The 22,306-nt window shown below is 38.4% G+C and overlaps 1 protein-coding gene across 2 annotated transcripts; it reads right to left on the minus strand.

Annotated features, from left to right (window-relative positions):
- Nucleotides 1–219: 219 nt before the first annotated feature.
- slco4a1 (solute carrier organic anion transporter family, member 4A1) lies at nucleotides 220–17,003 on the minus strand. 2 transcript variants are annotated; one of them, XM_015001281.2, is made up of 11 exons: nucleotides 15,866–17,003; nucleotides 14,681–14,771; nucleotides 13,343–13,464; nucleotides 13,083–13,194; nucleotides 11,282–11,436; nucleotides 9,174–9,444; nucleotides 7,564–7,726; nucleotides 6,620–6,795; nucleotides 5,874–5,938; nucleotides 5,626–5,774; nucleotides 220–4,839 (listed from the first exon to the last, which is right to left on the minus strand). In XM_015001281.2, exons 1-11 carry the CDS (start codon nucleotides 16,710–16,712, stop codon nucleotides 4,669–4,671), a joined length of 2,322 nt encoding a protein of 773 aa, XP_014856767.2. In that variant the 5' UTR covers nucleotides 16,713–17,003; the 3' UTR covers nucleotides 220–4,668. The 2 variants fall into 2 exon arrangements, with proteins under 2 accessions (XP_014856767.2, XP_087863051.1); XM_088006925.1 differs by lacking the exon at nucleotides 220–4,839 and having other exon boundaries at nucleotides 5,014–5,774.
- Between the last annotated feature and the right edge of the window lie 5,303 nt (nucleotides 17,004–22,306).

The raw sequence follows: 22,306 nt of genomic DNA on the forward strand, positions 1-22,306 counted from the left end.
TGATGCGTTTCGCCGTACTGCTAAGAAGTTTTTTCATTGTGTTTATTAATACGTTTTATATTCTTTGTTTGCATTACTAAAAAAGGCAGTTGTTTTAGAGTGGTATTGCTTTAGTCACCAACATTCACACCAGTCTTCAGAAGGTAAGTGATCGTGGCACAAAAAATAATATGAACAAATAATCAAACTGACAGAAAAAAAATGTCAGATGCAATGTCGTGCTGTTCAAATTTTGTAATTATAAAAACAGTTCACATTTTGAGTCATTCAATAAAAAAATTTAAATTCACAGCTTCCATTAATAACATACTCCACAAAACCAAATTAATATGCAGTTTAACAAAAGGGTTTTATACATTTGTTATTCTGAGTTAGGAGACAGAGAAAAGCACAGATAAAATGATTTACAGATGCAGGTGAAAATAATTGTTCGCCATCAGTTGAAATGTGTCAAGGTCACTCATAACATGAGGATCGAACACCATAACGATACAGATCAGCACAGTGGGTTGGATCTGACATCACAAACAGGAGAATGACAGCAAAGACGTTCAGTACTTTTAAAATTACACCGCTGATTAAAAATTTAAGTGCAAGATATCGTGAATAAATTATTTGCATAAATATGTAGATACAAAATAAAGTACAACAGTTAATTTGCAAAGCTGCTTTGGCACGATCGGAGAGTTACAGTACTGAAATAATTAGGTCCAAATGTAAAATGCACTGTAGAATTTAAGGTATGTTACCAATGTGAATCATCTTTTTCAGGTCTAACACATCATTCAGTCACCATGCAAAACAATTTCCTTTTATGAACTAAAAGATGGATACCTTGGGATTACTCAAACTGGATTTTCATGTGTCTACCTGCCTACTTTTGGATATTATATTTGATCGACTTTGGTTTCACTTTGGTTTCACTTAACCTATTGATGAGGAGTGATCTTTTTGAGTTTTTAAATGAGTGAGGCTGTGTCATATCAAATAACTAGACAGCCAAACACTGAAGCAAAGTCACATCATTCCATTTGGGTTCAGGTACATGAATGCAAATGTTTGCAGTTTGCTACAGATAACTTTTAAAAAATTGCTAGCAACTTTACCATGCTGAATGTTCAAGCTGAATTATTGTGAAGATGTTCTATTATCAGATATTGTCTTATGTTTGGCTAAACACATTTATTTAGAAAGTCACAGGAATCTGAATTTTTACTAATTTGGGTTCAGAAAATATTTTATTTGTATTTAATTTGTTGCTTAGAAAAATCTTTATCTTCCTACAGAACCAAAAAGATAAGGCTATAGATTAAAAAATATGTAAATTTTTCCCATAACCTTTTAGTTCCTATGTCTAAATAAATACAGTTTACTGAAAGGAATCAGCTGTAGATGACAGTTTTTTAAAAATATATGCATGTTTTCATTTTATTTTAAATAACATCGACCAGCATGTTAATATGCCTGTTAGATTTTGGGTTCATTCTCTTCAGCCCAGACATTCATCTGCCACTGTATTCAGATCCATCAAAGAAACACTATAGGGTAAAGAGTGCCATCTGGTGGGACACTGTCAAATAAACTTAATCACAGAAAGTTACCACCTTTCCTCCAGAGGTGTGGTATTAACGTCCCATATCTAACATAAATACAGAGCGCTTAAATTCATAGAATTATGCAAAGATAGTCAGGCTGCAGGCGATTCCAAATGTTTGTAGCCTGAAGAATAAACCGTATACATATTTAGGTATTTCCATCCAGCCTTGGCAAGGCTAATCATACATGTTTTGATACATGCTGTTCATTGTTAAATCACATATACTCTAACATTTATTACCTTATCGTGATAAGCTATTGTTACAAAATATCAATTTGATGTTTGGGAATTTCTGGTGAAGTTTGATTAGTATTTTGTTCTTGTTTAAATCCATCTTTTTGCTGTTGGTATTTCTCAACACACCATTGCACAATCTTTTTAAAACATGATTGCACTAAAGAGCACTGTCAACTGGTAAATAGAGCAACGTAGGTACGTTAACACAGCAGGCAGATGTGATCGAATCCACTTGTTTTGCAAAGATGCGACTTTCATCCGACTTTTTGAAGGCAGTCTTAACTGGAAAGTTCAAATCTTTTTACCTCACAAAAAATTATACTTGTGCCACTTCCCTATGTGAACCATATCGGACATATCGGATACGAACCCGATTGTTTTCAAAGGATCTGCAGTCCAAACAGTCATGTTCACTTTTATGTCATTGATGAATGACAGCCGTCATAATTCTGCATCAGCAGAAGCCAAAATATCACTACCTTTGAATCAAACATCTCCTGTACAGCAGCTTTCAAAAGTATTCATGTGCTTCTCAAGGTGAAAATGCGTTTGTGCTATTCATCTGTGGTGATAATCGACGTGCACATCAATATACGTTTGCTATCGAAAGACAGACCTCTTGAGCAGATTTCACAGATTAACTTAAGCAAAGAAACTCGAAGCCTGACATGGACGGATGGTTTCTGAAACCCCGCAGCCTATCAGGACAAAAAAAGGAAGCCATCACATTGAAAAACCACTAAATTCTCTTCCAATATTTCCAAAAGCGAAAGTGCAAAGACTGACAAAGAAAAATGCTCACAACTACACAACTCGAATTTCTTTTAAGAGAATGACTGGTACAAACGTTTGACTGAAGCCACACTGGATTAAAAGGCACATGGCAGCCTGTTGGGAGATTTCCAGAAACCTTCACACTGGAGGAAGACCCGGCTGTGCTCTCCAAGAAGTAGTTCTTGGAGAGCACAGCCGGGTCTCCAACAGCATCACGTCACAACAGCAGAGACTCTGTAGAACTGTGCTGTTAGCATTAAGCTAAGTGCTACAAGATAATGTGGTAACACTACCATTGTGATGAGGTTGGAGTTTGAATGAGACCAACATGGCAGCGCTGCCACAGCTGTTTTTATGCTCCACTACCCAGGCTCCCTTGATTCAAATGTTTTATGCATGACCAATACCTTTAGAAAACACTCAGACTCCATCATGCATAACGGGGAGCAAACTGTGTTTTTAATACCTTTCCATATATTGTGGATGGTCTCTCTTAACGAGACCATCCACAATCTAGTTGAATTTTCACATCCTTGAAATTTACTGTTCTCCCTGAAGGCACCCTAAGAGCATGGAAAGCTGAGATCCTTGATTTGCCTCAACAACACATCAATTGCTTCTGATGGATCCTAACCAACAAATATCCCCTGATGTTATCATCCCAAGAATGAAGCAAGGTGATGGCAGACGTTTGCTCTGGGGTTCCTTTGGGACACAGAGTTCATAGCAGAGGGCAGAATTGTCATAATCATTTGTAAAGATTCTTGAAGCTAAATTACCTCAGACTACGAATATAAACAAGACAAGAGACACTGTAGTGTAATGGTTCAACACACGAGGAGTGACAAACAACAGCGAAAGACAAAAGTTTCCGCCACTCGTGGCAAAACCCAACACATGGGACACAGTAGCGACGACTGCAAGAAAAGTTGAACATTATTATCTTTTTTATGTCATGTCACAAGCTCATGTGCGCAGGTTCACACATATAAGCTCAAAATTTCCCATGAGCAAATTTTGCCATTAACTTGCCAGGAGAAAGGCAAGTTAATGGTGCCCTAAGCTCCATAGGAGATGAATGGAGAGGGAGTGATGTCATCTCCTTTGTGTCGAGGCCTCAACAGATTCCACACTCAAGACAGAGCTGGAGACAAGGCATGTCCAAGAATGCTCCTGAGTAGTAAGAGTCCATTAAAAGTTCAGAGTTAAACATAACAGATCATCAACAGGATCTCATGTCACCAACCAACTCAATAAGAGTGTGGCAGAATCTGCCAGGAAGACTGGAATCCGTTGTCAATATCCAGATGTGCGCAGTTTCTAGAGACATTTCCAAGATCAGACACTACGGACTAACTTTTTTTTGTTTGTTTGCTTTTTAGGAAAAACTGTCTAGCAGCCTTCAAAAAGGGACATTTTCTGTTAGCTAACTAGGAAAATGGTAAGAATATGAATTTTGCATTAAAGTGTTGAAACCATAATAGTGGCTCAATACTTCCTCTGATGTAAAGGTCGTTCAGGACTCTGCTTTACTTCTTGTGATAAGAAGAATATTTGGCTACATTTTCACTGGCCTTGAGGTTTGTTACAGCATCTTAAACATGGCTTTATCTGTTCTCAGAAGACCAATCGTATCTTCCAGTCAGTCACTGTAAAACAACAGACGAATAGGAGATTCCTTTTTTTTTTAATTCTTTCAAAACCGTAAAATGTTTCTGTGAAGAGTCTAATCGATCTTTGAAAGATGGTGTCAAGCTGGACATAGTCAAAATGATACACACACCATCGCACCTGGACTTGAAGTTATTTAGCTGATCAGATTTGAGTTATTTTTAGAGATGAAACGTTAAGAGAAATAACGTTGTGAGGCTTTTGCTGAGTCAAACATACATGTCAGAAACACATGCAGTCAAAGCATGATTTCATTCTAGAAGAGCAGCATGTTAGAAGTGCTACACACCCTGTCTGGGTGTATGTGCATTTGTGCGTGAAGGCATCCTGGGTATTTTTTATAATCACACAAACAGAGACTCTGTATTTGGAATGGAGGGTCTAAGATGTCATAACCTGGCATGCAGGTTGATAATGACGCCATCTTCTGGCAGGTCTTTGATTGGCAGGTCGCTTGCGTGCTCCGTTCCCTGGTCCGTGCTCTCGCAGCTGGTTTGAGGAGACTCCGGAGGTGGCTGGTAGAGAACGCTGGCTATGAGGAAAAAGATGGTACCCAAAAGCTGAAACCGAATACAAGTGTTAATAACCATCTTTCAGCAAAACAATATCACACACACGACAAAAAACACACCTGCAGCATTTGAGAGATATCTAAGAGCACCACTTTCTTTTTCTCCCAAATCATGACAAATTGAAGTGGACCTTCTTAATCAGAGAGAGTTACACACCAAACATTCCTTAATTTGCATTAATACATGCAGAAGAAGCCATCTTGTGGTACTGCAGAAGCTAACATCCACAGTCTTCCTTATCTCTGCTCTTGGGTTTGCATCCAATGAGTGCCAAGGAAAACGAATGGGGCTTCTGGATTGGCTGGTTTTGCGAATGCTAGCCAATGGTTTATTGAGTAGGATTACGTCTCTGAATTTCACCCACAAAAAGGCACAGGTCCACTGTAATGTCTATCATTATCTTCCTTAAAATTATAATTTTTTTTTTATTAAAAGTTTGCCTAAATAATCTATATTTCATTGTAATCAATATTCCTTTTGAAAAAAACAAAACAAAAAAACATTCAGTTGTCAAAACTGAGCTGTCCTCATCTCCTCAAGTGTGAACACAATTTGACACAGAGACTCTGCAGCTGCTGTCCTCTCATGTAGAAGCTCACCTGAACTATGATGGCTGATGATCAGCACAGACAAATTGTGCTGGAAATGTAAATCGATTATACAATGGGAGGAATCCCTCCAGGACCATAGTGAGGAACTATTTTTTTGTTCTGTGCCACTTGCTTTCATTTTTATCATCTTCAAAGTGAAATGGTGTCTCACTAGGAATATTACCTTGAAGATGATTCCAGCAACAAGTGTGTACTGACTCATGGCTGAGTTGTGATAGATGTAGCAGGAGCCTTGATCACCGCACTGGTCTTGCCACAATAAGCAGGAAATATCAATCACTGAGCCAAATGCAATCGGTCCTGGAATACTCCCTGTATGGAAAGCAGTGGAACAGGAGGAAGGAAGAATTACAGTTGTTTTGGTTGCAATTTTGAGACTTAAAGCATAATCAGAGAAAGACTTGGGCCTACCAAGTGTGCGCACCAATATCCACTGGATGCCAAGAGCAAACGATCTCTGACTATCTGGTACACACCTGTACAGAACAGGGTTGGACAGATATAAAGACAGACTTCAACTCAAAGTCTAGTCCATGGCTGCCTGAGTAAAATTCTGCTTTTTGGAAACACAAATCCAAGGTTGTGACTTTTAGGCTTAAACACTTGTAAACTATTCCCTTAAGTTTACTTCTAACTCGCTTTCTTAAGGGCTCAGCATGGCCGAACTGCTGCTCTCATGATGGTCACATCATTTTCGGATGTTCGCTTCACGGTGCACAAAGGGGTTTACTGCAGCGGGAGGGGTTTCACAGGAGTCAAGCTCCTGTAAATGTTTTACCATGTGTTTAGAGAGGGGACTGTTACAAGTTACCCATGGGAGGTTTGACAAGCGAGGGCAGGTGACAAAATGATGTGATTTTCAACATGTACCTGCAACAATGAGAACTGATTTCAGCAGTTCGGCTTAACCACACAGAGCCCTTTAGTTTTCTCTAATGCTGCCTGATGCATTTACTACACACACCAGGATTTACACTGGAAGCTCTTTGCTGCCATCTAGTGTCAGAATTATGGCAAATTACATTTGCTTTTTATCTCATTTTCACTCTGAAGATCCACATTTGTATTTATTGGCTGTGCTATATATCAAGTAAACCACTTCGACTGAATTTAGCATCTGCTTAACAAAGACATCCTTCTGTTGTCGTGACACATACCTGAGAGTGGCAGTGAGAGCTGGGATGCTACAGAGAAAGGTGAAACAGATGATGACGAAGAGCAAGGAGAGGAAGACTGGCATGTGGTGGCAGGTGCTGCTGCACTTCCCTGTCAGAGCGAAGCCCTCCTCACCCCACGATACGTTCCCCACCACACAGCCACACCCAGAGTACACCTGAAACACCGACACAGGTATGCTTGGTTATAGTGTTCATCACTGAGCTTTTTTTTTTTAACGTTTGGATTTTGAGAAAATATATTTATTTTTCAATAAGGTTTTTTCTACATGTCTTTTATAAAAAATAATAAAAAACAGGTTCCTTATTGTTCCTGTGTTTCTCAAAATTAGGTTATGGGCAATTTAGTTAGAAACAAGTAACTGTGGAGCAATATTTTGCTAACTAAATATGACAACTGAGAAGTTCTATGAAAATGTGAAGTTAAATGTGTTGATCTGACTTCACATTTAACTAAATTTAAATAAATAAATTAACATTTGCATTTCCCCATATGTGGATTCTGTGGCAGAGCTTTGTGTTCTGTTTCAAAGAGCTCTCTTGCTCTTGGAAGGATCGCTACATGTCTTTAATAAATACGTAGATTCCTTATTGACCGTGTTCCTTGTTCAAAAATGGGTTATGGGTAAATTTGTCAGAAATATGTCACTGTGGAGTACAATTTCTCTGACGGTAGAAAGTCAAAGCAAAACATATAACTTAAAAAATGAACATTGCCGTTTTTCCCCAGGTATAGGTGCTGACGAGCTCTCTTGCACACATTGGAAAGTTACAACTTCTTAGTCTTCTAATTAACTCTGCCACATCTGAATGTCTAAACACAATAGACATTCAGGAACCTGCAGATCATTCTGAACTGCCTCAGTTATCGCCCGGGTCATGTTCTTCCAGTCTTACTGAAGTAAAACCAGCAGTGTGTGCTGTACCTGTCTGCCTGTGGACGGTTCAGTGTGGTTGATGGAGGTGCAGCCAGCGTGGCACGGGGAGTAATACATCACCCCGTCCGCCCCACACACTGGGTTGTAGACTTCTCTGGCACAGTTACAAGCTGCATTACAACTCACTGTGAGGTTCATGTCCAGAGAAGAGCTGCAGAGAGAAGCAAAGGAAGAAAGACAAGAAGAGACAGACAGTGAGAAACAGGTGGAAGCAGGGGCCCAAAGAAGGAATTTGGTCTGTTTCAATTTGGCTAGAACCACTTTGTTATGTGATGTATTTTTAGCCATTGGCTAGTGGATAAGAGGAGAATAAATGAGGCGTAGCATCTTAAAATGATGCGCACTGGATTCTCTGAACACACTCTGATATTAGCCTAACATCATGTATCAGTATTGAGATTTCATGTACACACTTACAGTACTTCTGATCAAATAGGAGCAGCACTACTTCAACATATTTTCCTTAAACACAAGTAAAAACCAACTTTCAATGAAATTACTCCATAGTAAATAAATGTCACAGGTCAACATGCCACTGAATTAAAAGGATTTCCTGTAGGTGGGTCTGAAAAAGATATAAATAATAACCTTATGTATCTAATGCTGACTACATCCTTTAGCTTCTTTAATGAAGTACATTCTTTTACCTGATTTACTTGTTTTGTTATTTTTATATATCATTTCAGACTCACTCAAATAAGCTTAATAAAAATAAACAGTCTTTCTCTAGAAGACTCTGGAAATGTCATTTTAAACTTATAGTTACTTCTCCATTTCATTGTTCTACAGCCTTTGCTTTAAATGCAACAAACTCTGACTCCTCCTCACTTATTCCTTTTGATTGCACCACAACACAGACATCTTTGCTGCTTTACTGGCTGTGACCTTGCTTTCCTTTGAAATTAATGAAACAATAACTCCTTGGGTTACTTCTTATCAGGTTGTTCTTTCAGACATGGTGGGCTCTGTTCTCAAAGTTTAATGCATTATTCCTCTTAAACTGAAACACAATAAAGTCAGATTAAACTTTTATATAAGGCATATGGAGAGCTGCTGTTACAACAGATCAACTGATGAACATATTTATGTAGCTTTAACATGTTATTAATTGTTAGATGCAAAGTTCACTGTTATTGGTTAATTGGTCTGCCAATTAGGATTTTGACTGATTTAACATTTTCTTCCAGAGGACAACAAGTTCATACAGCACATTTATGTATATTTCTCAAAATTTAAGAAAAGAAGGTGACCCTAACCCTAAAAAAGTACTTCATTGCAACATAGCACACTATAGGTCATTAACATTTCAGGGATTTATTAATGTAATAAATGAAATGAAATACATGAAATGAAAATAATGAAATTAATTTAGAATGGAGGATTATTCAGATTAATGGAGATGGTAGCTTACGAAAACCATCTTGTAATTACATAAAACAGTGATAACAGAGGACAGGTGTAAGGATGCTAAACTTCCAGCTAGAGCCAAGCTGAAGGACATATAGACCTGATTTCAGCCCAATATGGACACCTGGAACAAATCAAAATTTCAGTCTTGTTGCTTTTTACCTACCAGATGTAAAGAGAATAATCCCCACCTGTTTCTGAGTCGCGGTTTCTTGGGTTTGTCATACAGATGTTTGTAGTGGTCCAGTTGGTCCTGCCCCATCAGCCCCAACTGATAAGGGGCCGTGACCCCAGCCATGGGCACGTTGGGGCAGTGGACGAGGAAGATGAAGATGGCGAGCAGACTGACCAGAGCACACATCATGCAGAAGCGTATGATGCCTCGGCAACGCAAGTTCAGCCTCTTCACGATGTAGCCGCCTAAAAAAGTACCACCGCCCCCTGCTGGTACCACCATGTATCCTTAAGAGGCACAGAAAAAAAACATAGACAGAAATAAATAAATAAAGAAAGAAAGAAAGAAAGAAAGAAAGAAAGAAAGAAAGAAAGAAAGAAAGAAAGAAAGAAAGAAAGAAAGAAAGAAAGAAAGAAAGAAAGAAAGAAAGAAAGAAAGAAAGAAAGAAAAAAAACATAGTTCGGCTTAGAGGTAAATTCACTTTTGAATAAAAAAAAACACAGTAAGCTGTGGCATCAACATATTTTAAAGTTATAGGAAATATTAATGGTCAGTAGTGAGCGCTGACAATTTTGACTGGTCCTTTAAAGATTTTATCAAAGATATGAAACATTATGAGTGAGTATTACAGTATATAGTTAGCTTTTGCCCTAGTTACGGTTGGATAGGGAGAAAGTGATAGTTCAGATGAGAAGATGTAGACAAAGAAAGAGAAGAAGACAATGAACAGAGTCTCCTTAGAGTGTACAGTGAAACCAGGACCGGGAACAGAGACAAAGGACGAAGTAAAAGACAGAAACAAAACTGAAAGAAGGCATCAAGTCCACTTTTTGGTAAGAACAGTGCACAGAAATACAATCTGAAATCTGATTCCTGTTTCTCACTGGCTGGGAGAGAAAAAGAGAGAGAGAGAAACAGAGATAGTGGCACATATTTTAAAACTCTTTCCACATCTTTTTCGCGTATTAACTGGCATTTATCCTATAAAAATCCAGCTTTTAAACAAGCAAATGTGTTAGAAGGAAAAAATAAAAAAAATATGCAATAACCCGATTGCATGGTTATGCACACCTTCAAACTGATACTTTATTGAAGCACCTATTGCTTTCAGTTTTCTTTGGTAAATGCCTGTGAGCATCCGACATTTTGATTGTACCCCATAAAGGTTCCCCTGTGAGGATATCTCTTCTGTGAGATGTTATGAACTCTGGCTACATTTGCCTTGTTGCAGTTGCATTGTTGCCTTGCAGCAAGAATGTCTTGGGTCCTTCCATACAGTTTGCTCCATATGTGCAAACTGTACGGAGATTGGATGTTCTCCCTGTGCATGCGTGGTTTCTACTCTGGATTCCTCCGACAGTCAAAAACCATGATTAGCTATGTTTCCATCCAACTGCTCTGGAAATTTTGAGCACTCTTTTAAAATGCTTCAAAAGAGGAAATGCAAATCAGGCATGTTTCCATTTACTGCGGTGAAGCCAATCAACCAGGCTGTGCAAAACCTTCACTAGATGTTGATGCTACTCATGACTGTAATAAACAAGATGCAGGCATCTTGTTTAAACATCTCGGAAAAAATGGAAAGAGTCCTCTCCACCAATCTCCAAAGTTTTTGTCACCAGCTGCAAAGTACTGCTTGGATGTAATGTTGGGTAGGATGAAGCTCACAGGGAGTGCTGGATTTTGTGTAATGGCAACAGAAAAAGGTGCCAGGAAAATGTTTGTTGATTGTACATTATCGTCACAGTTTTCGATCACAGTATCGTAATTACATATTTTCCTGATATTGTGCAACTCCAGTACTGAGGAAGACTGAATGCTGGGTCAACATTAAATGGTAGTCTCAGAAGCTTCACTTGTGCGACCAGGATATTGCTGTTTTGCTTTATTGCATTAATTCCAACAACAATAATACATGGAAAAAAGCTACCACTTTGAAATAGTTGCATTGTAAATTGCATTACCAAGTTGTCTCTTAAAACTTGGTAATATTTTAAGAGACATTATCACATAAATTGTCTATATGTTAAATGTTCAGCATTTTTTTTCCTCTGCATGACCCTGTAGAAAAAGATTAAATAGATGTTCAGTCCTGTCTGCAACCCTCATTATCCGGTCACCTACCGAACAAGGTGGCAGCTTCAGATGCACTGAGACTGAACTGGGACTCCAAGAACTTTGGTCCAAAGGTGGACATGCCTGCGATCAGCGTGGCCTCAGTGGCTCCCGCCAAACACAGGAAGAGGAAAGTAGGGTTCTTCAAGAGAAGCAGCACAGACCTGAAACAAGTTAGAGAAGATCGTCAGTATGTGTATTCTCATTGTGGGTAAATAAGCCTGAGCTTTATTTTTTTAATTAAAACAGTCTGGAGTAATCTCCCCAGGGTGTAGACAGATAATCACTGCACTGGACCTAAAGATAAATAATCACGTTACGTAATGTTTTGGGTAATCCTCGCAAATCCCGAAAGAGACTCGGTCAGAGATGACGTCATTCTACGGGCTTATAGTAAGCACTGTTGTAACCTAAAGAGTCAGAAGTGTCACTCACCTGCGACGCTCTGCTCTAATGACTGCTATGTTTCAGCTAGTTGCAACATTTTGATAAGAACCTACTCATTCTTACATAAATGTTTGGAATTTATATGTAGGACTGATAAACTTTCACACAGATTTGTCATTTACTTGAGAAAATATTTGAGTGTGAAGTACATCTTTCAAACTGTAATAATTCAAACAGTTTCCACTTGCAGTAAAAGGAACCTGTCACCATCAATCTCTTATTTCAGGGGTTTATGCATCAGGACTAAACAAAAGAGATCTTGTTTTTAGAAGGTGCTGAGAGTGTTTCGAACCTTAAATGCACAAAAATGCATAACATTTCAAAACTGTTATCTATTAAACATATCGTAAATGAGGGGGAAAAAAGCCATGGGAAGAAAAACAAAGAGGGAGAGTAACATCAGCATGATCAAAAGAAGTTAAAACATACATGCTTACATACAACATACAACGCCAAACAGCAATGGGCTTATAAAATAATATGTAGGCGAAAATGCAATTTCCAAAGACAGATTAGTCACAAGTGGAAAATATTACTTTAAGAAAGTCTACTTATTTTATTTTTATTTTATCTATTAAATTTTTCTGTGGGATCTATAAAGTATTTTTAGATTTGAATTTGAAAGCCTGCAGACTCCAAAGGAATGGATGGGTCACCAACAATTCATCAGTTCAGGCAATGCAATGCTCAGAAAATATATGGTTCCATCTTAAACTATCGGCCCCAGTTAGCATGTGAGATGTTAAAGTTCATGACATTTAGAAAAAGACCAAACAACAACACTTTTAAAAGAGTGCTCAAAATGGCAGGAGAACATGGGGTTTGGGAAGTGGCCATGTTTGGACAAAGCCAAACATCATATTAATACAAACACTTTGTGCCGATTGTCAATATATACTCATAATATCTGCACCCTTTTTTAATTGAATTGACCATGAATTCCTCTGAATACCAGCATTTATTCTAGATTCAAATGTTCTGTAAGTCTGTCTGTCTGGCAGCCAAAACATTTCTGAAACCAGGTAGTATAACAGGAAATAATCCCAAACACCAAAAACAATGCTTAGCTAAAAATTATTACTCTAAACTTTATAACTTCAGACTTTGGGACAATAGATGTAACACTTTTATTGATCAGAAATCATATAGTCACACTAGGAAGTGAGATAACATCTACCAATAGCAATTATTATTTATGCTGAGAGTCTTCATTGTGTCATGTGGCCATCTTTTCTGAAACCAAAACATTTTCTAATGCAGGATAAAAAGCTAAAAGCTGTCAGGTTCCCACACATGATTTGAAGATTACGCCAAAAAAGTCTGCTGTATCCAAATCAGACCCCTGCTTTAATTAGACCCCTACCTTGGCATGTCTTTGACTGATTTTCCAAACTGAGGGTCAGAAGCTGTATTGTGGCTTCCATCTTTCAGCTGGTGGGCCTCAGACACCCGCCCCGCCACATGCTCCTGGGAGCCTGCGTGGAACCAGAACGAGTCATATTAGGCTATGATTGATATTTTTGCCTTCCCAAACCGTGTCATAATACAGCGCGAGACGTAGAGTTTCCGTTTAGGATACTAAAGCCGGAGTAGGAGTGATGAAGCAGTGGGTATGAGTAGTACCTGGCAGTTGTTGTGGGTAGCCAAGGATGGGGAAAGCTACCAGTAAAGCAGCTGCTCCTCCTGCTAGGAAGCCAATCCACCAAGCCCCAACCCAGTGTGGGTTTTCTGGAGTCATCTCTGTTCTGTAGCAAATAAAATGTTACTTACCATTTGACTGTGACCATGTTAACAGCTAGATGCCAAACTTCAAGTTTGTCTTACACAACTTTGTTTTATACAAAATTATAGTTTTTTTTTTTTTTTTTCATTATATACAGGAGCATTTTGATCTCTGGTCAGCTTTATTTATGTAAGTTCAGATAAGTTGATTAGCATCATATTTCTTTATTGTTTTTTGCAATAAGTATATTAAATACATGTTATTTAAATAAATTTAAATTTAATTTATATTTAATTTAAAGATCAAATGAAATCCTACTTTGAAGCCAGAAAACCATGGATACTGAAAGTTTGTAAAATAAATAAATCACAGTTGGCCAATTCACATAATGTAAATATAGCACAACATTTGTTTAAAGTGACTTTAAGCAAAATGTGGATCATCCTTAGAATTTGACAGCTACATCATTGTGCCAACAGAGTTGGAGCAGAGTTGCTGGTAAGTTGAGGAGTGATTATTATTTTTTATGTTTTTTTTTTAAACAGATTTTTAGCTGCTTCCCTTCACTGGTTTTACACAACTATGACTTACTTGTATGAAGTAACCTGGTAACACAATTGTGTATGTAGAATAACAATGCTGTTCTGAAACAGAAATGTATTAAACTCTGCTAGAGTTTAAGCTTTTTGAACTGCAGTTTTTTTTCCACAAGCAGACTTTCACCACTGTGGAGAATTATAGGCAGACTGGGCTTGTTGGTGAGTGCTTTTAATCCCTACATAGGGTGTTTGTCTATTAAGTCTCCAAGCTATTGCCTGCAGGCATTCATTCTGAACTCCTTACCCCCACAAAAAAAAACTGCTGTACCAAGCTTTGTTTTACCAACTCAAATTCAATTTGAAGACTTTGTTGTCCACTTTGACTGGTTAATGTAAGTCAAGTTCGGACATCATCATTTTCAGAAGCCTAAGGCATGCTTACTTTCTTTAACACCTAATTAAAAGAGACCACTAAGCCCAAATGCAACTGAAAATGTGTAAATGTTTTGTTCTTACTCTTTATTATACTTCCTAGTATACTGTGTAATAGATCTGTTTTTTTTTTTTTCAACTTTTGCTAGGCCACGTTACATGTTGCAATAAGACACAATCCAGTATTAAATAGTCAGTAAAATTCTGTTCTTTCCCCCCCTCATCATTTTAACCCTGTTATATTGTTAGTCACTCAAATAAACTCACGCCAGATGAGTCTCTGTGTAGATGGTGAGGAAGTAACCTCCCAGCAGGTAGCCTGCAGCGGGCCCCACAACAGCTGCTGTGTAGAAGATCCCTGGTGAGACAAACACCAAAGACAGAGTCAGGGCGTGCCAGTACAACTACTTCCTGTTCCCTACTCACCTCCTGTCCCGCAGGTTAAAAGGCCCCCATTGTTCTTTTTATGAGCTCTGAATCAGAGGAGGGGTCATTTTTTTAATAAAGAAAACAATTTTGGTATATAAGGCGTTCTGCATTGTGTGTGTTTGTGTTTGATGGGAACAGATTCTGTATATTTGATGGCAGACTGATCTATGAAACTATGACAACTTGGCACTTATTGGAAACAAGATACTGAGAATAAATATTGTGCAAGTTTGTTAGTGTGTAAATCCTTTGAACCTAATAAATTCATTCATGGACTTCAGTGATCACCTTCTGTAAGACCACTGCAATTAGAATGAATGAATGAATGAATGAATGAATGAATGAATGAATACAGGAAAACACAAAAATGGATGCACATCATTTTAGGTACAAATGCTGCAGAAAACCTAATGAGATGCTATGAAAGCACATACATAAGTGATTCTGAGTCCTAACGCTGGAATTGCTTTTAAGATGAAAGTGAGCATTCTGTGTTTAGGAATGAATTTATTACACAACTCAAATTGTAGAAGTTTGAGTCATACCGAAACAATTATTTTACAAATTTCAAAAACTCAAAAAAGGATCAGTGCTTTCGTCATGTTAAGTCCTGTTCAATAACCTTAGGTTAGAGCCCATAAATAAGGTTTAGAAGCCAAAAAGGATTAAAGTACCAATATATTAATTTTAAATTATGTGTATTCAACTGTTAATAACCACAAAATCATTATCAATAATATGCAGTGAAGTAGAAAAGGTTACTTCTACAGATAAATATAAAAAAACATGCAAATTTTTCAGAAATTAGAATTTGTATCATTTAGAAAGAAAAAGGCTTTTTTTACATATGGACAGAAAAAGACGTTCCTTTTTATGACATAGCTTTTCTAGTATCATGAAAGCATATTTATTTTGGTTTGTCATTTTACACAAAACTGTTTTTCTTTTTTATGATCAGTTTTAATAAACATACGCTGTGTATTTGTTGCACACAAACAGCACAGGGTTGTACACGACACTCACCCATGTAAACAGGTCCATAGTTGGAGCTGACATTCTCGTCCAGGTACGTGACCCCTAATGTGTACAGAGGCGTGGCGCCGATACCGTGCAGAAACTGTCCCAGCATGAACACAAAGCGATAACTTGACAGTCCTCCTCCCTCCTTGTTCTGGCACTGGCTGGTGCCGTTGGCAGAACACATTCCTATTTGCTCCTGCATGCTGACCAAGTAGGGAGGAGCAGTGAAATGAGGCAAGCTGAACACCAAGGAACCCAGCCCCATAATGAGTACGCCCCATCCCAGCCAGCGGGGCTTGTGTCCAGTACCACCAAAGTAACTGACAAAGGCCAGGCAGACACAGGCAGCAATGTCATAGGAGCTGGCAATGAGACCGGCCTGGTAGCTGGGCAGGTCAAAGCGTCGCTCGATGGAGGTCACCACCGTGTTGATCAAGCCATTGACTATCATTCCCTGGAGAAAAGAGGCCACACAAAGAAAGAACAGCACCCAACGGGGGGTGTTGAACACTTGGATGATTTTAGGCTTCAGAGCCCCCCAACCGCACAGTTGATCAGAGTCATTGGGCTGTAGTGTCGACCCCGAAGGAACCTCTGTGTCAGGCTGACTGCTCTCTCCATATAACTGCCCCGGCAGCATCGATGCCCTTGTGAAAATAAGGGCTCCAGTGAGGTCATCAGCTCCTGGCCCGCCAGGGCTTCTAGGACCAGACCCGAGAGGGCTTCCTGTCTGGGAGTCCACGGGACTAGGGGTGTCCAAAGAGCGGCCCCCATTGAGTGGACAGTCCTGAAGGTCCAGGAGCTCCTGCCTGGAGCTAAAAGAGGCGTCGGCATTAAGCAACACTGGCATCACCCCTCTGAGGGGTACTTTGGAAGTCCTGTGAGGGTCTCGGAATGGGAAAGAGATTTATTTTATGTTTAGCAGCCCTGAGACAAAAAGTTGAGGGGATATTGCTCCTGCCAATCGTCAGTTGGGTTCATCTCGGTTTTTTCTTCTCCTGCTCTTTATTTCCTTTGCTGCACAGCTCATGCACCCACAGTGCTCAAAGCTGATGTTGTACAGAGCTAAAGACTCTTCAAAGGTTTATCCACGTTACGTGGTAGAAGACGGAGAGAGAGCCAGGTGAACAGGCAAAGTAATGGCATCCTGTTGAGAGAAAACAGCGGAAGTTAGGCTAAAATCAACAAATTACCAAACAAACAAATAAACATACACCATGTAAACATGAACTTATGTCTTAGACATGTAACTTCTTCTAGAATTCAAGGACTAACTCAATCTCATCGTCCACCAAGGACAAATAAGTGCAAAGAGGCTGATACAGACATTGTAGCCCACTGAAGATCATATAGCAAAACATCTGACCAAAGACTGACTTATACTGACTATAGTTAAGGTATAGCCAGTATAATCTGTAGACTGAATGTTTGATGAAACATTTTAACTGGGATCACCTCCAAGACTATGCCAGTCTGACCTGGACAAAGTTTATACCAAAAATGAACAACTGAATACATGGAGTTGAGACATTCTTCTTGTTGTTTCCTTGTCAGGGTAATATGATTTCAATATCAGTTCTGAAAGATGTTAAGATCAGAGTTAAACTCTGATCTTAAAGTCTGAACCTTTTGGTTATTAATTAGTTTAAATGCATAACTCAAACTCAGACTCAACTCTATCTTTTAGGATTTATCTTTTGGTCTTTGTGGAACCAAAATTAAAAAGATTTGAGCAAAAATATTAAGCTTTGCTCTTAGAACAGAGAAGTTACTTGGCATGTTCAATGTAAATAATGTATTCAAAACAGGTGATAAACTATTTTTAGATTGTTCACCCAAACACAGGTAAGTAGGACTGAATTCCAAGAAGACACTGTAAAAAACATGATTAAACTTTGTATTTTTAAAATGGGCGAAACTTAACTCAGCAATTCTACCAGCTCCACTGCTTCACCTTCTTTTAACAAAAACTATTACTAATGGCACACCCGTAGGTTGCAATAACATTTACAAAAAATCATGCAAAAATTAAGTGGAGAACTAATTAAAACCAAAGATTCCTCATGTTTCCTTCTGAAACATTCCCATCATGCTTTTCTTTGATAATTTTTTAATTTGCTTAGAAGAAATCGAATGGAGCACAGTTTTGGATGAAAACGTTGGAAGTAACTTTTAAAATATAGTTTTTCTCAACAAAATCCAATTCATTTGTGGATGGTTCAACCACAAGAAACAATGTCTGAGTGTAAAATATGCTTTATATTTATGTCTGCCACAAAACATCCATTGTTATTTTCCAAAGTTCACGGGTCAGAAATGTTATATTTTGACAAAACCGGAATTCAAAGCATTCCAGGAATACTGTATTTTATACTAGATAACCACGTATTCTGACCAGATAACCTTGCAGAAGGAAAGCATGAAGCACGCAATACGTCCCGATCAGAAATGGCATCAATCTATTAAGTAAAGGTGAAATGTGGCCTGATGAATACATTCAAATCTACAGTAAAATCAAATGAAACGTGATTTTTACTAAAACTTGTAAATAAGCAACATGACTGACTGGAACGTTAAAGAATAACTCACAGAAAATTCCCCAGGCAGAACATTTACCTGGTACATGATAAAAGCTCATTTTGGTTATAGGTGGAAAAAAAATGAATCATTACCCAGATTCCATGGACAAACTGTGAAGCTGAAATAATTAACTGCAATATTTGCATAATAAATCAATAAGATAAATGTAAAATTGTTTTTTAAACTACACTTGGTACAATAATAAACCTACACATTTAAGGTTTTACATAGAAAACAACGTATATACCACAATATGTTCTCAAGAAGTGTTTTGATAAGTTAATTTATAGCTTTAGAAAAATAGAATTATTATTAATAACAGTAGTTTCTTTCACTTTTACCACAAACATTTACTGTGATGCAAATAGAAACACACAAATTGGAGTAGTGTGGCTGTTTCCATCATATTAATCACAATTACAAAGATTCACATTTTGAAATGCAAATAAAATATCAATAAATATTTATCCTGTCTCCTACCTTTAGTTCTTTCTGTGATAAATAGATCTTGTGATGTTTAGTAAATAGACAAAATTTGCAGGAGAGAAGTGGAGAGAGGGAAAGTTGAAAAAGGCATCCATGCCTAGTGCTAAGCCTGTCTCCCAAAGCCTCTTATAAGTCTAGCGCTGAGGCAGCACATCAGCAGATTGGCCTCAGTGTCCGTCCCACTGAGCAGTCCCACAGGGTGGGAGGAGTTCTCCTGGTCTACATAATCCTCTGGAGGGAAAAAAAAAAAAAACTGCTCACCTGTGCTGGAACTTGTAAGAACAGCAATATGACACCAGCCACTGTCCAGGGTTAGAGAAAAACAAGTAGGAAGTACTAAATGAACTGTATGTCATGTTGTCAGCAGCAAACAGGGTTATTGTTTTCTTCCCTCACAAAATGAGGAAACTAATGAGCCATGATAAGTAGACACTAATGACCCAAAAACCCCTGAGTAGGAATGAATAAAGACATTCACATTAAAACCTGTGTTGTCTTGTTTAGAGGAGAAGGGTTGTAAGTGAGTAACATGGGAGCAAATTCATGAAACTAAAATTCATAATTAGGTGCAGGAAAAACAATTTTAGGCAATGCAGTCTGCCTGTACTTTAGGGAATAACTACATGGCGATGTGAGGATTTGAGTTTTTCTGTGTTTATTTAGATTCTGTTTCTGTGAGTTTGTGCTGTCCTGTTTTGATTGTTCCCAGGTGTGTCTCGTCTGCTGTGATTACCCTGATTGTGTATTTAAGTCCACCTGTTGGCTTTGTCTCTTGTCGGATCCTTGTCTTGTGTCAGTCAGTCAGTCGTGTTGTTTGTCACGTTTTGTTGTATCAGTTAGTCGTCACAGTTGTACTGTTAAGTCCTGTGTTGGCTTTAGCTCTAGTAAGTCAGTTTATTGATGCTGTTAGCTACCGGTGCTCAGCCTTAGCTTCCGCTCTGCCGTGCAGCCTGTATCCTGGACTGTCTGAGCCACATTTTCATCATTAAATCATTACTTTCACTTCTACCTGGGTCCTGCCTGCATTCTGCCTCACCATCTAAACCACGATTCATGACAGGTGAAGGTCTTGGAGTGTCTGTTACCATGTATCCCCAATATAAATACTGATGCTTATTTAAGGTTAAATATCATCAATATTCTGACATCTAGGTGTTTTCATTGTTTAACTTTTGAAGTGTTTTGGTCAAAACTCAGGACAGGATTTGGATAAGGTTTTCAGTTGCCTACTAAATACTTTAGTGATATGCTAACAAGATAAACAGAAACAATAGAAATACAAAAAAAATTGTCAGCATTGTGTTTTAAATTTAAAAAGTGCCAAAGTTATCATTTGAGAGCGAATCAAAGATAAACCTTTTCTATTTTCATATAACTACAATGAAACAAAATAACATTTCAAGAGGGTATGTGAAACTAAAGTATCAGTCTTTTGTTAGTATCAATCTGATACTAATATCCACTTGGTATCGATGTTAAATTTTTCCCAGATATCAACACCTATCTGGATAAAAGGAAGTATTGACTTCAAATTTAATTCAGGAAAACAGATACTCCTGTCAAAAGCTCTATGGAGCTTGTTAGGCAACTGCAATGAGGCATTTATTCAGTAAAGTAGATAACTCTGAGTCCATGAACACAGCATGACAAGTGGTAAAACGCACCCCTCCACCCGTCTGTTGACTCTGCTGCTCACTCAGTGGTGGCCAAGGACCGATCGTCTGTTTTGCAGCAAAACATCCATATATGGATGTTTTGCTGCAGACATAACATTTCCTTGAAGGCCTATAGGGGCATTTTAAAATTTCACCGCTGCCACCACCTGTTTTGAAGAGGAACTGCTTGTTCCAGAAGTGTACTCTGCCAGTGAGTTATGCCCCTTGCCACTCCTTAGCACTGCCCCTGCCAATAAGATCAATCAGAAAAGTCACTGGAGCCAACTGACAAGTACATCCGTGGAAAGAGTAAGATATGCACTGCTGGGATTGCTTCATGAGCTGCTAGGGATGTTTTGGCAGGAATGTGATCCCATATAATTCTTTATGGTTTTGTAGCATTTAATAAGGTTTTTCAATATGCACAAAATTACAATGTATGCAATATAAAATATTTCAGTTAAATGCTCTTTAGAGTGTAGGATTTTGAGTACAAAAATGTAAATGATTGGATTGCTGTTGTTGGGAAGAGACCTTCCCAACAACAGCAGAGCCAAATGAATGGGACACGTTGCCTGAACTTCTACTGTCTGGTCAGCCACTCTCCTGTAATCAGCAGGAGGTTTAGAAAGTTCAGAATGGTCAGCAAACTCTACAATCCAATTAGAATCTCATTAGTGCTTCACTGACACATTGACAGATAACATTAAGTTCTTGTTCGCCTTTCTGTGACAGGATATATGAGGAAGTAAATTCAAAAAGTAAATTCAAAAACTGAATTTACTTTTAACTCAAGCTGTGATTGGATGGGAAGGTATCAGGGAGTGGATTAATATCAGCTGATGATGGGATGATTAGAAGTGGGAGTGTCCTGAAAGGGGAACCAGGCCATTACCCAAAACAATGCTCTAATATGAGGCAGCACCTTCCTGTCTCACTGTTTGTTGTTCTGAGGCCAGCAATGGAAATGTTCTCACAGGCTTTTTTTGGGGTCCAAATCTCCATCTTGCTGAGATCAGAGTGGGGAATTGTAATATTAATAAGCACGGGGTTTTGTCCTTCCCACCAGCTCCTTTATCTACTCACAGGAAAGTTATTTGCTTTGGAATTGGGAGTTTTTCCTCTGTGGTACACAAAGGCTTTTGAAGTATGAACCCAGAAAGACTCCCATGCATAAATATATTAAGGCAAGGCAAGGCTTCAGCTGTCTATCTGATTCAGAGATCACTTTAATTGACACTGTTGCAGTGAGATGTCACTAGGCCAGAATATTTATTGTCCTGGAATATCAATCTGGTAAAACGGGAGCGTAGGTTTGACTCTGGGAACAAGCTGCTGTGTTTGATTACTTCATTCCAGGAACCAGCTCTTTTATCCTAAAATTAGAAAAACATACATTCTCAAATGAGGCAAAATCTGTTATGTATTTGTCCCTGTTGACCCTGAGCTCATTCTCAGGCCAAGGTAGAGAGAATTTGAGAGGAGAAAGAATATAACAACTTTATTTAGCTGACTTCTTATTCACTGCTTATTCTATTGCACACATATGTTTTATTACATGTTTTTCTAACATTGTGTATTCATAAATAGTTCATACAAAGAGTAATAAGTGATGGTCCTCCACCATCTCTCCAGAGTCTGACGTCCTGTCTTATGTTCCCTTTTCTTCGGCAGGATTTTAATCAGGCAGCTGAACGTCTATTTTCAGTTTTGTGACAGAGGC

Source organism: Poecilia mexicana, unplaced genomic scaffold (genome assembly GCF_051168715.1).
Source record: "Poecilia mexicana isolate PSO_F unplaced genomic scaffold, ASM5116871v1 scaffold_7, whole genome shotgun sequence".
Lineage (NCBI taxonomy): Eukaryota > Metazoa > Chordata > Actinopteri > Cyprinodontiformes > Poeciliidae > Poecilia > Poecilia mexicana.